Source organism: Chlorocebus sabaeus, chromosome 10, assembly GCF_047675955.1.
Source record: "Chlorocebus sabaeus isolate Y175 chromosome 10, mChlSab1.0.hap1, whole genome shotgun sequence".
Lineage (NCBI taxonomy): Eukaryota > Metazoa > Chordata > Mammalia > Primates > Cercopithecidae > Chlorocebus > Chlorocebus sabaeus.
This window is the reverse complement of record NC_132913.1, coordinates 49,381,643-49,397,527: the sequence shown is the minus strand read 5'-3', so window position 1 is coordinate 49,397,527 and position 15,885 is coordinate 49,381,643. Positions and strand designations below refer to the sequence as shown.

Sequence of the window (15,885 nt, the reverse complement as noted above, 5' to 3'; positions counted from 1 at the left end):
ACCAATTTGTCTTTGGCATTTAGAATTGAAGAGGGACTAGAGGTGGTAATTGGATACCTTTACTTTCTCTGAGCCATTTTTAGGATGGAATCTGAAGAAAGTCTTCCTGCTGTAGGGAAAACATATGTTCACCCATATACTCAGCCATTTAACAACATATCAAATATTAATGTTAATACATGCCATTGCAGTACATTCTGTATAAAATTGTGCAATTTGCAATCTCTGTTTTCAATGTGCTTACAATCTGGTAAAAGTAAATAAGCCACCTACACTCTGAAGGGACAACATTGTTGTTAGATCAAACTTTTAGTAAACACCCCAGAGAATATGGGCAGCTGCGTGGCCCAATGCAAAGCCTATAAACAACAGTGGAGATGACAGCCAGAGCTGGCCTTGGTTTTTGCTTGAAATCATTCTTATGCAACTGTGAAAAGGAAGCCTTATAATCCAATGCTTTGAGAAAACAAAAGCTAAATAGGATTGACTTAGAATAATAACCCTGGGGATGATTCAATATACCTCCTAAGGAAGTGTTTCAGGAATCAGACACCGAATGCCTGACCTGGGGAATTGAGATTACAATCCTTCTTAAATAGCCCTTAAATTGCCTCTCAGAGAATAAAATTTGTCCCCTGAATCTTTTATAAAATGTAGTCTGGCTAAGCTTTTGACATACCAAAAGAAAATCATACGTACATATTTGGAAACAACAGTAAACACTACTCAAGGCCAGCAAATAGATTTAAACAAAGCAAAGTAGGGGAAAAAAAGAAGTCATATCATCTTATAACTTCTGTCTATATGAAAGAAAATGCTTCAGAAGAGATGCTTGTGAAGCTACAGACATAAGGGAGACTGGAACCTGCTTTCTTTAGGTTTCTCTTCAAATAGTACATATGTGAGACCCTTAAAACTTTGGTGGTTATAAGGGCAACTTTGCTCATTTGGAGTATATTTGGCATTTTTGATATTCCCACAACTTTAAAATTTGATATAGCTTGAGGGTTAGTGGTGGGGAAGAATTACATGAGACGAAATTTTCTATCATGCTTTTATAGATGGTATGAATAAGAATATTTCTAAAATAGGATAATAATTGATCACTAGGATTCCAAGTTTACCTTGGCCTCGGGCCATCTTTATGAGAGAAAAGTTATAAAGTTCATCCGGCCTCCAAAATTAGAAAAACATCCTTTTCATTTGTTACTGACATTTTGTTGATATAACCACATTATCAACAGTATTTACAACCCTCTGGGAAACTCTTCATAATTTGAAGGTGAATTTTATAGTGCCTCATTGGTCTGGAAGTGCTGAGATTATCTAGCTAACCTTTAACCTAGTCCTGCCACATTCAGTGTTAATGTTTCATTTCCATGTTAACTATTGCACTACTCTTTCCTGTAAATGTCATCCTTTCAGTAAACCTAGGAAGAGAGCTGTTAAGAGTTTCCTGTTCCCATGTATCACCTGTTATTTGCTTTTTACCCCAGATGTAAGGCGGTATGATTGCTAGCTTCTGGGAGATCATAAAATCACAATTGACTTTATTTCTCAGAACTGTCTTCAAGCCCTAGTAGCAAGATTTTTTTTTTTTAACGAGAAAATGAACCTTCTCTTCTTTCATTTGGTTTTTGAAGTTTGTGCAAGAATTGCTCAAGTGTCACAATTTGCTGCACATTTTCTCTTCTATACCATGAGCAGCATCCACACAGGTAGCAACTTTCCATTTGCTACTGCATTTCTTCTCTGTAGACTCCTCAGTGTCCTTCAGAATCAGTGTCGGGTAAGCTGTGACTAACGGGGCCTCTTCCCATCTGTTTGTCCCGGGCATTTGCCCAACTCCTCTGTGCATCGGAAACGTGCATGTTGAATCAATGCAAGAGCGAAATGGTTGCTGTGAAATCCCTTTAAGAAACTACATTATTCAAGTAATGAAAATCACTCAGTTCTACTTCCAGAGAAGAACTGATGAGGAAGGTCATTAACAGTAATTGAATGGAACAAGAAGATAGTATTTTTCTGGGACTGTATGTCTCCCTTTGGTCTTCTCCCCTCCTTCCTGTTACTGTTGCATACAGTGTTTACTGCAATGGCTGATCCAGTTTGCTACATTCCACTCTGGCTTCTGTTTCTCTGAGATTTTCTTGAGTTTTTATGAAATCAATCCGCAGATAAATCACAATTGCTCTAGAACACTAGCCCTCAGGGGAACATGTTAGAAATTAGCTTGAAACCCTCAATTTTGAGGGTTTCCCATGACTTTTTAAAGGTTGTCCTTCAGTGTAGCCCCTTGCTCCTAAGGAAAGAGTTATTATAAAATAGTTTTCAAATGAATGTTCTTCTGGGATGGAGCTAAAAAGGAATTATTTCCATATTCTAAAAGATACATGTAATGACCCCATGCAAGATGAATTGAGGATGCCTAAATATGAAATGGAAGAGAGTTGTGTATTTCTCTCAAATGTCACTCAAAATGAAGTGGTGATTATCAGTAACAACTCAACAAACAATATGATAAGAAATTAATATAATTTAAAGCAGCAAGAACAAAATCCTTCTTTCCGATGGCTGGGGATTTGGAAATTTGGTCCTGCTCGATGGTACTGCTACTTCTTGTGTCACTATGACCCCGTATCTTGGCCTCTCTGAGTCTCAGGTATGCCCCCACGATTAGAATACAAGGCCTTATCGCTCTGAGATTACCACTCAATAACTGTACGATAGAGTGTAAGAGAATCCTTTTATCTCTTAGCAGAAAACATAATATTATTTTAATTATTTGTAAATGCAGCCTTATTATGCATGTGTTTAAACAAAGAAAATGTAGCGTTTCTATTAAATCTTTGGATTAAATATGCTTGTGTAATGAAGTAAATGTCATGTGTACACACTTAACATTCTAAAAATTTGTTTCTTTTACTTTAGAAAATTCATAGAAATGGGTTTCATTGATGAAAAAAGAATAGCCATATGGGGCTGGGTGAGTTGTTTTATATTTTTTTATGCCTGTTATTCAGTTCAGCAATCATCATTTTCTAAAGTGTTCGTTTAGAAGGTTTCTCATGAAATGTTAATGTTGCAACATAATTTAATCTGTCAATGGAAACAGTCAGTTTGGATAATCTGGGCTTCAAAATGGTGGTTTTAAGTGTTTGTTCCTTTTTTTCAATCTTTTCTTCCCTGTACAGTAAGTTAACTCATAATTAACATATTTTTACTTAAGTCTTTGTTACTAGATTATAGCATACTGAACTGAACCATATCCATCAGAGGGTGAATTTCCTTCGTTATTTTAAAGTTAAATATGTATCTTTTATTTTATATTTCTATTTTATAAAAATCGGAGCTACAATTTGAAATCACAGGGACTTTCAGAATATAAATTCCTTAGTACCTAGCCTAGCAGTCATATCTTAGCTGTTTAATTTTGTTTCTTTTTATTTGGCAATCAAATTATTTTACTAGACCGAATGCTCATTTGTACTAACTGGAGAAAAGTACTATTTAGTTTCTTAATTATAGGTCATGAAGATAACCTCTCACATTTGAGGAGCTATGCATATTTTGAAAATACACATTTCAAGGAGGTGGCAAAATTTATCATTTATGGGCAATGAAGTCACTGGAAAGTTTAGAGAAATATTGGAAAGAGTTTAAATTTGCCCATTATAAAGTATGATAATTACCCTTCAAAGAAGATTTCCTGTTTCACTTTTTGGTCTGAATTTGTACATTTGCAAGTCAATTTGCAGCCATTTGTGCCTGGGTTGTTTTTCTTGGCTGTTTTCTCTGAGAGCGGCCTGCACGAGAAGAAGGGAATGAAACCCAATATTGAACGGAATCTGCAGGATTCAGCTCCACTCAGCTCAGTGACCAGATGAAGAGCTGTTAGGAATTTGAAGAAAGTTGTTACTTCAAGCCATTTGGTCCTTCTTAAAACTATCAAATGTTAAATATCTAAACAGAATGAAATTCAAATGAGTAGAAATAAATGAAATATTTCTATAGTGAAATATTCCAGATAATACCTTCCCTATCATCCATTTTTATAAACGGTTTCCTAAAGCAAATCCTTGAAAGATTCTAATTTTAAGTTGAACATGTACATATAATCATTAACATTTCTCTTAGAGTTGGACTTTGCTTTTGCTGCAGGCTTTGAAATAACCATAAAGTAGAACTTTTTATTTTATTTATAGAACATTCTAGGTATTAGTTTGGTAGAAAACCATCTACGTGGGATGATTTTCTAAAAACCCACTCATCACCCAAAAATATATCCCTATCAGCCTGAAATTCTTCAATAATAGATTCTCACTGCATCTAGTTGGGCAAATGCCACTGAAATAGTACATTAAAACCCCCACCCCTCAATTGCTTACTTTCCAACATGGTGATGACTGTGAGGTCGACTCTGAGAGCAAGTTTGAGCAAAGAAAGTAAGAAATGGGCTGCCACGTGATATAACATCTGAGCAGAAGGAACTAGTATGTGGATAAAGACATTAATACTATACTGGGTTTTAAAATCAGCTGTTCAGGTTTAAGACATGTTTATTAATCCATCTGTCTAATCACTGACTTATTCATTCTTTCATCTACATAGTACATTTTTTACAAGGTCTTGTACTATGTTCCTTAAGGGATGAAAAGATGAGTAAGTCATAGTCCTGGCCCTCTTGTAGGGGAAACAGACAACAAAATAAGCAATGGCTCAGCAATGTTCCAAGTGTTAAGAGAGATGCAACTTGCTGTGGAGTACAGGGGGACAAGAGTGGATAATTATGGCTGTGGGAGCTAAGGGAGGATTCCAAAATAAGTTAGCATTTGAGATTGGTGAAGATAGCTGAGGAACGGAGCATTCCAGGCAGAGTGAAAACCACATTGCCCAGGACCTGAGTTAAAGAGCATGGTGCACACGGGGAGACTCAGCTGGCCAGGGATGCCTGAAACTTCGAAAGTCTAAAGTATCTTGAGGAAATTACAGGAAATGAGTCTGAATAAGTAAGTATACAGACAATAGACAGTCTCTTAGGCCACCTAAAGGAGAGGGGGCTTTGTGCATGCCTGTGACACCTTTGTCTTCGTTCTTCTGTGCCTCTATGATTGTTATACCTTTTTTTTTTTCCTTTTTTCGTTTTTGAGACGGAATTGCTCTCTGTTGTCCAGGCTGGAGTGCAGTGGTGCGATCTCGGCTCACTGCAACCTCTGCCTCCCAGGTTCAAGCGATTCTCCTGCCTCAGCCTCCCGAGTAGCTGGGATTACAGGCACATGCCACCACACCCGGCTAATACTCCTTTTTTCGTTTTTGAGACAAGGTTTTGTCATGTTGCCCAGGCTGGTCTTAAATCCCTAGGCTCAAGCAATTCACCCACCTTGGCCTCCCAAAATGCTTTGATTACAGGCATGAGCTACGGCACCAGCCTCCATTTATTATTTAAATATTGGTGTTTTTCTGGGTCTGGATCTCACCTTGACCCTCATTAGTCTTCCTTTCCTTCTGCAAACGCTTGTGGTGTCAAAGATGATGATGACTTCCAGATCCCTGGCACCAGCACACACCTCTCTTCTGTGCTCCGTGTTTCAAATGCCTGCTGATTATCTCTCCCACGTGTCTCATATGGGCCTCAACTTACGCCTAAGGTAAACTTGTTAAGGCCTATTTTAAAACAAGTCTTAATCTTCATTAAGGCTTCTCCACACACTTATTCACCCAAATTAGAAACCTGAGAGCTGTTTTCAACCTCCCCCTGTTCCTGACTTCAACATTCCATTGATTAGTAAGTTCTGTCAATTCTACCTTTAAACATCAAAGTCTATTCTCATCATCCCTACTGACACTGCCTTAGTTTGAGTTTCTTCATTTGTAATTTAAGCCAGAAATTCTCAAACGTTAGCTTGCACAAACATCACCTGGAGAGCTTGTTAAGACACCACAGATTCTGAATCTGTGCTTCTGGGGTGGGGTCCGAGAGTCTGCATTTCCAACAAGACCCCAGGTGATGCTGATGTTTGGGTCCATGGAGCACAGGTTGCATGCTTCAATTTAACTATTCTAATTGATTCTTACCTGTCCTCCTGCTTTGGCCTCACAAGTTCCAATGTGGTTAATGAAGTTATCATTCCAAAATAATTTTTACTGTGTGGCTTTTCTGCTTATGTATTTTATAGGACTCTGCATTGCCTGCAACACAAAGCCCAGATACCTTTCATGGCATGCAAGGCCTTTGGCAATCTGACTCCAGCTTATCTTCCAATCTCATCTCTTGCTGCTTTTCCCTGTATCTTAAGTAATTTACATTATGGCCGGGAGCAGTGGCTCATGCCTGTAATCCCAGTACTTTGTGAGGCCGAGGCAGGCGGATCACGAGATCAGGAGTTCGAGACCAGCCTGACAAACATGGTGAAACCCATCTCTACTAAAAATACAAAAATTAGTCAGTTGTGGTAGCCTGCGCCTGTAATCCCAGCTACTCAGGAGGCTGAGGCAGGAGAATTACTTGAACCTAAGAGGTAGAGGTTGCAGTGAGCCGAGATCGTACCATTGCACTCCAGCCTGGGCAACAGAGCACGACTCCATTTCAAAAAAAAAAAGAAAAATTATATCCATGCTTCCTCGTTCCCACATTTTGTACATGCTGTTTCTCGCATCTGTAGTGTCCATTCTTGTCTTCCATTCCCCACCTTTTCCTCACTTCCAAATGGGTAACTCACACTTGCTCTTTAAGATTCAACTCAGATATTATTTTCTTTGTGTTCCAGAAGCTCTTTGTATTTCTCTTACAAGAATTACCATGTTGTATCTTGTCTGTCTGTTCGTTTCTCCCATAAGAATGTAAGTTCATCAAAGGAATGGACTGTGTCTCATTTTTGCTTTGTTTCTGAGCACAGAATTAGAATTGTGCTTGTTTAGCACAATGCCTGGCCACATCAAGCATCTATGATGTTGTTTAAACTGACTTTAATCCTATAAATCAATGTCTCCCCTCGAATGTGTCCCACTAGTACCAGGAGATTTTTCAGGAAAATGTTCTATAGTGTAATACTTTGGCAAATCACGAATTCTATGTAACAGTGTATATAGGCTCTAGAAAAACTAGTAAAAAATACTGTCAAGTTTTGTTTAACACAGTATTACCAGAAAGTATTTGATTCCATAATTCCTTATTCCTCCACCATCCCAGAACACATATTGACAATGTTTTCTATGGACATCAACTTTTTAAGTGCTCTTGAAGTCAATAGGGCGAGGTATTGGTGCCTTAGAAAGATAATCTTGGCTGCAAAGTGGAGGATAATCTGAGATGTGGGAAGAGGATGGGCCAAGGGGCTAGAAGAGCAGTAATACCAGGGACAGGTATTAAAGGCCTAAATTAGTCAGTGAAGTAGCAGTTGGAAGAGGTCATATCTCTGTGTGCTCTTATACAATATAATAAGCAGGGACCTATGGCAAATTGGAGATGGAAAAGAGAAAGACATTGAAAACTACTGTAAGGGTTACTTAGCACTTACTGCGTTTTGTATTAGGGAAGAATATATGTGTTTCCATGAAGTATTAGACAGTATAGTGGTTTGGGAAATCCATCATACCCAACAATATTTTTTGAAGTCAATTGGTCAATAAGCTCCAAATCCCACATTACTCTCCATTATCGAGTTCAAGAAATGGGGAAGAAACCTTTTTATCTTCCCCTTTCATTTTCTGGCTCACATAAAACAAAGCCCCCTAGCCCTGGTTTTAGCTCCTTGATAAATATTCACTATGTGCCCACCACAGTGCCTAAGAAGTATCAGTTTATGACGGTGGTTGTTAACCAGGACGATCTTGCTCCTTGGGACATTTGACAACGTCTGGAGGCATTTTTAATTGTCACACTGGGGGAGTGCTACTGGCATCTAGTGGGTAGAGGCCAGGGATGCTGTTAAACATCCCACAATACACAGGACAGCCCCCTATAACAAAGAATTACCCATCCCAAACTGTCAATAGTGTCAGAGTTGCAAAACCCTGATATGCAGTGAAAACTCAACACAATTATTCTGACAATTGAAGAGCAGCGAGGGTTTTGCCTAAATTATTAGAATAACAGCCTCATTTCTGGGCTTCGCTTTGTTAATATAGGCCTAGCCAGGTGGTGTTGAATAAGCATTAGTTCATGATTTAATCTTAGTTCCTTTCTCTCCCAGTGACTAATTATAAGTAATTTGAATTGCTATGTGTGATCAACGATGTAAAAGTAGGACAAATGCACCTCTAATGAGACTATATTAGACTCTGAACTTACAGTTTCCCCAAAAGAGGTTGCCCTAAGTATAGGGATACAGAGGAAGGGGCATGGGTTGGTGAGTCAAGTGTCCTGGGTTTGAGTCCCAGCTCTGCTGCTGACTGACTCCATAGCCACTATAAGTTTACTCTGAGCCTCAGTTTCCTCATTGTGAAATGCAGCAGTAATTTCCTCACCAAGACACTGTGAGGATTAGACATAGTAATAGCAAAGTCATATACTCAACAAATATTTATTCCATTCCTATTGCATGTCAGGCTATATTTTCAGTGCCAAGCATATATTCATTGACAAGACAGACAAAAATATCTACCCTTACAGAGTTGGGAATGGTTGGGGAGTAAGACAATAAACAAGATAAATATGTAAAATATAGAGAGTGTTTAATGACATTAAGCGCTATGGAAAAAGACAAAACAAGAAAGAGGAATGGTGCGAGTTGGTACAATTTTAAATCAAAACGGCAAAGAAGGCTCATTTGAGGTGACATTTGACTTTGAAGAGGAGAGGAAGTGAGGCATGCCAGTGTCTGTGGAAAGAACATTCCAGGCAGAAGGTCACAGCATTTGCAAACGTCCTGAGGTCAGATCATGCTTGGAGAGTTCAAAGAACATCAAGAGAGCCAGTGAGCAAGGGTAAGGGAAAGGAAGGGGAGAAATGAGGTGGGAGAAGGGAGACAGATTGTGTGAGACCATAAAGGCCATTGCAATAACCCTGACCACATAAATGTTAGCGAGTTATTATTATTACCTATAGGTAAAATGTTCCAGTGTGCATTATGCCTCAAATAAGAGTATTTCGTAAACCCTCCTTCAAAATCCTGTGCCCTTCTAAGAATGTTTTTAAAGATATCCTTCATTTAAACAAAATGGCAAGGCGTCTAAGTGCAAAGGACAAAATTCCAGAATTCTCATGGCCAATCTGCTCTGTGGGTTCTTTTCTTGCAACAGCCACCCACTCTGCCTGGGAGCCCCACTCATGGAGGGGGGGCAGGAAAAAGTCAACTCGGGTTTTCTTTTTTCCCCCTCTTCCTTTCCACAATAGGAATAGCTTTTCCAAGCTGCCCGAGAATTTAAAGTACACCTTCTTTTGTTGTGCTGCTGATACAGTCGCTTTTGCTCTTACAAATTCCCAGAGAAAATTTGTATTCATTCTGAAAACAGGAAAGTTTTGTTTAAATACAACACTCTCACCCAATCACTGAATAGATACAGATTAATAATTCCTAAGATTTTCAACAGAAATATTCAAAAACCTTTTCATGGTATGCAAAGGCTTTTATTTTAATCTCAGGTCTCACTTTATTTCCTGCTCTGGGGCATAGGAAAGGAGAAGCAGGAACCAGTATTTTTATTTGCAGTAAACACACTTTGCCAATAAAACCATAAATGATAATACTTTTTTTCTAAAGGTCTCTGGCTTACTCTGCTCTCATTTGAACTTGAAATTAAGAAGGAAGGAAAGCCCTCCCATTTCAGCAGGAGTTGCTGCAAACCTGCTAATCAAAACAAGTCATTTTTTAAATTATAAGTGAAAGTTTAAACCAGAGAGAGAATTTTCACTTGCAATAAAGATTTTCAAACCCAAATGTATCTTCTGTTTTTAAAATATACTTTTTCCCTGTTAAAACATGGTTCAATTCTCCTCCAAGTATAATGAAAAGAGGCCATGGTACAATCGGATCTCCCCCTTTTATTCTGTGTTTTGTAGCTAAAGGTCTTCAATAAAATTCCCCAGAGCTAAAAACATAAAACTGTAAATTAGTTTGAGAATTCTTCATTTAACTGTTAGATTCAGCAAGATTGTTTAGCTGATTCTCCCATTCCATACATTTCATGAATCAAAAATAGACCCCTGCCACTGACCTATTACCAGCCCCATGTCTGTCTACATCTCTCTCTCTCTCACACACACACACTCTCACTCATTCTCCCTCTCTAAAGAATGACTTTCTCTGGTAAAGATGATATGATCTGTCCTGATCTGAGGGAAGTGATTCCCAGAAATCTGTGGTCATAAGGTCCTAAAAACGCGGTATGGCTTTAGCTGGAGAGTCACGCTGTCCCCTTATGATTTTTAGGGACGTTCTTGCATCAGGGCAAGAATAAACACAGAGAATCACTTCCTCATCTAGTGCACACATTTTTTTTGGTCCATGTCCCAGACAACTGCTTAGTCCACGTTCCCAGGAGAAGCACCTCTCTCACAGCATGTTTGTACAGACCAAATTTGTTTCTCACGAGGCAATGCAACTTTATTTGGATGCCCTGTTCATTTCTTCATATTTAAGAAAAAGTTCAAATTTCCAAATGACATGGTCAGAGATCTCTTTCTCTTAACAGGATCCCATTTCTGAATCACCTCTTGATTCCTTGGAGAAGGAAATCTATGAGAGCTAAACCCACTCCTGACTCTGCAAATTGCATCCTGCTTTGTATTTATTTCCTTTTCCTTAAATTTGCAGGAAGAAGTATAAGGTTTTTAAAGACACCGATGACTTTTCCTCCTTTGAGCTGCTGTGTCAGAAATCCTTAAAACAGAACATGTACCACTACGTCATACACAAACTATGGCCATGTCTTAAATTATCCAAAAAGTTTTTATGGCCTTCCTTTGGTATTCTGTTATGAAAATAAATAAGTAAATACATAGATACATGTTCTGCCTCACAGGACTTTTGCAAACTGCAAGGACGTATCTTACATTTAAATTTTGGTAATTTTTTTTTCTGTGCATCTCTTTCAAGTCATCTCTTTCAAGTAAAATCCTGTTTTTGTTCCAGCACAGTCCTAGTTGGAAAGATATAGAGAAAAAAAGGGGAAGTTTTTTGCAAAAAAAAAAAAAAAAATTGAAATTCTATATCTTAAACTGCTCCTGCCATGTTTTAAGAGGATCTGTTCTGATCAGCACACCAAGTATTTCTAATGCATTAGGGATGAAACGATCATTATGTCTGGTCATTTATCTGGAGCTTGCTGCTGAGGATGCAAGATAGACATGTAATCCACCCTTAGCCACATTCTCCAGCTCCCTTCGGTCCGGATTGTGAGTAGAGTTGCTATAAACACATGGAGGAAAGCTTATGAAAGTAAATCTGAGTCTGACTCATAACAATGTCTCTACAGTCCTATGGAGGATACGTTTCATCACTGGCCCTTGCATCTGGAACTGGTCTTTTCAAATGTGGGATAGCAGTGGCTCCAGTCTCCAGCTGGGAGTATTACGGTATGGAAACATTCATGAATGTTACCGTGAAAGCATTTAACACGTAATTACTGTACATTTAATGTTGCTAGAAAAATGGATTATGCAGTAAAATTCACCCCAGCATCACTGGGGAAAATATAATTTATAAACAAAGTTGTTTATATCATTTATATAAACATATTGTAACAATCGAAGAAACCTCAAGAGTGAGGAAAGGCTCTTCTTCCATAATCCACTATATCTTATTTTCTCCCAGAAACCTTGAGCCCCTGCTGAACCAAATCTTTAAAATCAGAGCTAACTCTGTTTTTGCAGGCACACAGCTACAGCATAATTGACTTTTAAGCACATCTTCTGCACGGTCAGGCCAGAGGCCAAGCAATTCACCTCTATGCCATAGTTAGCAATTGCCAGCTCCGTTGCCCCAGAAATCAAAGAAACAAAAAGTTTGTTGGAGAAATACTCCTGTATGTGCCTATTTTTATCATTACATCAATGCAGGATGATTATTTGGAAGGAACTCTAATAATTATACAAAAATTAGCTTCATCAGATTCTCTCCTCTGTATTGGGGTAGATATAAAACAATTGTGACTTGTAGGAGATCTTGATTAAGAAAAAAAGTGTGTGCATCTATGTATGTGTGTAGGGGGAATGGATTTGGGGAACATATTTTCATTCCAGATGAAATAAGACATCAGTAAAAGTCCTAAAGATGGCTTGTTTTGTGATTTTCTTTAAAATATATTGAGACCATTCTACAGGTCATTCTTACTTCAACATTCTTCCCTAGGAGGGTAGAAGTGAAAAATATTAAGACTAGTCATAGAAAGAAAATATTTAGATGCTCCTGTTTCCATAATCTCTTCCTTCGTACTTCTCTAGCTCTTTTGAGGCAAATTGCAGAGATTACACATATTCTTTGAGACCAACCGTTACAGCCAAGTAAAGCGAGAATTTACCTCAAGAGCTTAAGATGGGAAAATTGAGAAACAGTTATTAAACTAGAAGGTCTTGTTGGTTAATGAAATGACATGCATCACATACAAACAATGTATATTCTTATATATTTTATAGCGTCTGTCTACACAGAAAGATTCATGGGTCTTCCCACAAAGGATGATAATCTTGAGCACTACAAAGTAAGTGTTTCCATTTTATTTAGGTTATTAATTAATTTCTAATATGCTAAATAATTTAAAAGCAGTAGTTCAGAGTTTAGAGTTTTAATTCTGGGTCCCCAAGCAAATATAATCTTTTGTTAATTGCAAAACACTTCATTAGAAAGGGTTTTACTCCTTTTGGATTCTGTTCTTGTTTTTCCCATCCTCCCTTCCCTAACCTCTCTTTTCTCAATCTTCCTCCCCACCCCCAACCCCTACACAGCTTGAGCGGGCATCATTTATGCCTAAGGTCTCACTCATATGTAACATATGACACATAAACTTTCAGTTTTTCAAACTAAGAATCAGATGGAAGTAATGCAAATGATGATGAAAATGTGTTGCTCTGACTCTTAAATATTTATCAAGCAAAGCAATACATAATTTCAGTATTGGTGCTAAGTCCATTGCACAATGATTTAGCTAGTTTTCTATTAGAACTTGCAGCAACTAAAATGTTAATTTTTTTCTCTTTTCCAGAATTCAACTGTGATGGCAAGAGCAGAATATTTCAGAAATGTAGACTATCTTCTCATCCACGGAACAGCAGATGGTGAGGTTTAAGCAAGACTCTTACACATAAAAATACTGAGCCAGCATCACTTTGTTTAAGAAACATTAAGCATCCTCCTATGCCTATGCTCAGGGTCAGTACCTAAGAGTCAGGGACATTTCCATATCTGAGTGTGATTCCTCACTGCTGACAATGTCAAATGCATGACTAGATAATTGTTGGTGTTCATTTCCAGGCAGTACATTGTCACTCTATGCTTTCTGGTATTTAGCCGCACTTTAACTCTCTCTCTTTGTTGCAGATAATGTGCACTTTCAAAACTCAGCACAGATTGCTAAAGCTCTGGTTAATGCACAAGTGGATTTCCAGGCAATGGTACATAATTTTGTTTTACTCATGTTCATGGCCTTAGACCCTCAAGCTAAAAGGAGGGGTTCATATTTTTATTTTTTTTAACTTTTAAAGTAAAATCTGACAAAGAGACTGCAGGATAGAGTAGGCAGAACATTAGCAAATGAATCTTGGATCTTTCTTTAACTCCTGAAGGACCCAAGGCAAACCAGATCACCTCTCGTGTTCCCAGTTGAGTCATGTAAAATAAAGGAGTTCACAAGATTAAATGATCTTCTAGTTCAAACATTCAGTAGTTCTGAAATCCTATGTGAATAAGCAGCTATATGTTTAGAGTCCCTGCAAAACCTGAGCATCCTTAAGCAGCTAGAAGATGCTGTTTGTTCAGGAAGAAGCAGCTGCAGAATGTCATCACAAACCTACAAGGCTCCCTGAAATCATATGGCTCCATTTGGGGTTAGAGGACTTTTCACCTATGTATTCTCATCCCCTGGCATACACCTGGCCTATCACAGATGCTCAGCTTCTTACTGAGTGAATGAATGAATGAGCTAAATGTAAAATCCAGGTTTCATGAGGAATGAAAAATGGAACCAGAAAAGAAAATAAGGTGAAAGCCAAAGTTGGGGGAGGGGACATTCTTGGTAGCTACCTTTTCCTCTCACAAATGCTCCCTCAGTTGCTTCAGTTGAACAAGAACCCCGAAAAGGAAACCCCCATCTTTTCAACATTTGTTTAAAAAAATGTACTGGCTAGGAAGGAAATGGGGGAGGGGGTATAAGGAGAAGGTGGTTGAGGGGTACAAAAGACAGATAGAAAAAAATAAGTTCTAGTATTTGAAAGTACAGTAGGGAAATTATGGTCAATGATAATTGATTGTATAATTCAAAATAGCTGGAAGAGAAGAATTATAATTTTCCCAACATAAACGAAATTTGTTTGAGGTGATGGGTATTTCAGTTATCTTGATTTGATCATTACACATTGTATTCAGCTATCAAAATATCACTGTACACCCAAAAGATAATACAACTATTATATATCAAATGTTTAAAAATATACAAAGAGTGAGGTGAGTTTTTTCTGACCTTTTTTATTGTGATCCCCAAAGTAAATTCAACTTAGTAAATATATATGTTATTACATGGTGACCACTGCTACCTTTATTCAGTGAAAGCAATAATCTTAGTGGCATCTCTCCAAGAGTGAAGTTTAAAGTTATAATACTATCTTTCACTTTTTTTAAATGCTATTTTTAACTCCTATAAAGGGTATTTATGGCTATATGTGAATACATTATATAGTGGATTTTCTGCAACAGAGACGAATTAGATTCACAAGTTGAAAGCCTCATGGAATTTTTGAGCTACAAGGAATCTTAGGGAAAATCAGCTCCAACCCCTTTGTTTTTCAAATGAAGAAACCAAACTCCAAAGAAGCAAAGTAACAGACTCAGTGCATCATTTCTGGTAACTCTGATTCCTGATCCTGATCTTCCAGGATGCTGGATGATGTGAGATCTCAGCCACTGAGATCTAAAATATGTTTAAAGCATGTGAAACAGTAGTGGAGGTTAACGAAAGCTCTTCCTGCTGTAAATATTTACATGTAAGCTATTTTATTTATTCGAGTGTTCTTAGATAGAATTTCCCCATAATAGAAAGATTATCAGGTCCTAAGAACACAAAAAAGTCCAAGCTAAATGCATTTTGTGACTGCAGGAATAAAACAAGATTCTTTCTTTGTGTTTCAGTGGTACTCTGACGAGAACCACGGCTTATCCGGCCTGTCCACGAACCACTTATACACCCACATGACCCACTTTCTAAAGCAGTGTTTTTCTTTGTCGGACTAAAAACGATGCAGATGCAAGCCTGTATCAGAATCTGAAAACTTTATATAAATCCCTCAGACGATTTGCTTGTTTTATTTTTTATGTTGTAAAATGCTGGTATAAACAAATGAATGTTGTTCTAAAGGCTGGTAAAAAAATGATGAGGACTAAGAATTTCATGATAAATATTGTTTACATTTTCTGGTACTCTGTGAAAGAAGAGAAAAGGGAGTCATGCATTTTGCTTTGGACACAGTGTTTTATCACCTGTTCATTTAAAGAAAAATAATAAAGTCAGAAGTTCAAGGGCTATTGTGCTGTCTGTATTCACTGATTTCAGGTTCCAGGTTCTATCACAGAAAGAAGTGTTTGTGCAAAGCAAGGGCATGAATAATATTAGGTTGGTCGTGGAGGAGAAGAATCTAGAAGCAGTTTTGGATTTCTGTCATGAGAACTCCAAATACCGGAACCAACAGCTCAGAGTAGGCAAAAGCATTGTTCAGAAAATGCAAGTGAATCACGTTTG

General features: G+C 37.9%; 1 protein-coding gene across 2 annotated transcripts in view; it reads left to right on the top strand.

The window, feature by feature from the left end:
* Positions 1-15,669, top strand: part of FAP (fibroblast activation protein alpha) — a 72,076-nt gene extending 56,407 nt beyond the window's left edge. For both annotated transcript variants that reach the window (XM_038002012.2, XM_007965162.3), the window contains 6 exons: positions 2,932-2,986; positions 11,416-11,515; positions 12,575-12,639; positions 13,141-13,213; positions 13,476-13,549; positions 15,279-15,669. In XM_038002012.2, the coding sequence (XP_037857940.2) occupies positions 2,932-2,986; positions 11,416-11,515; positions 12,575-12,639; positions 13,141-13,213; positions 13,476-13,549; positions 15,279-15,380 (469 nt within the window). In that variant the 3' untranslated portion in view covers positions 15,381-15,669. The remainder of the gene's footprint in view (positions 1-2,931; positions 2,987-11,415; positions 11,516-12,574; positions 12,640-13,140; positions 13,214-13,475; positions 13,550-15,278) is intronic.
* The last annotated feature ends 216 nt before the right edge of the window (positions 15,670-15,885 follow it).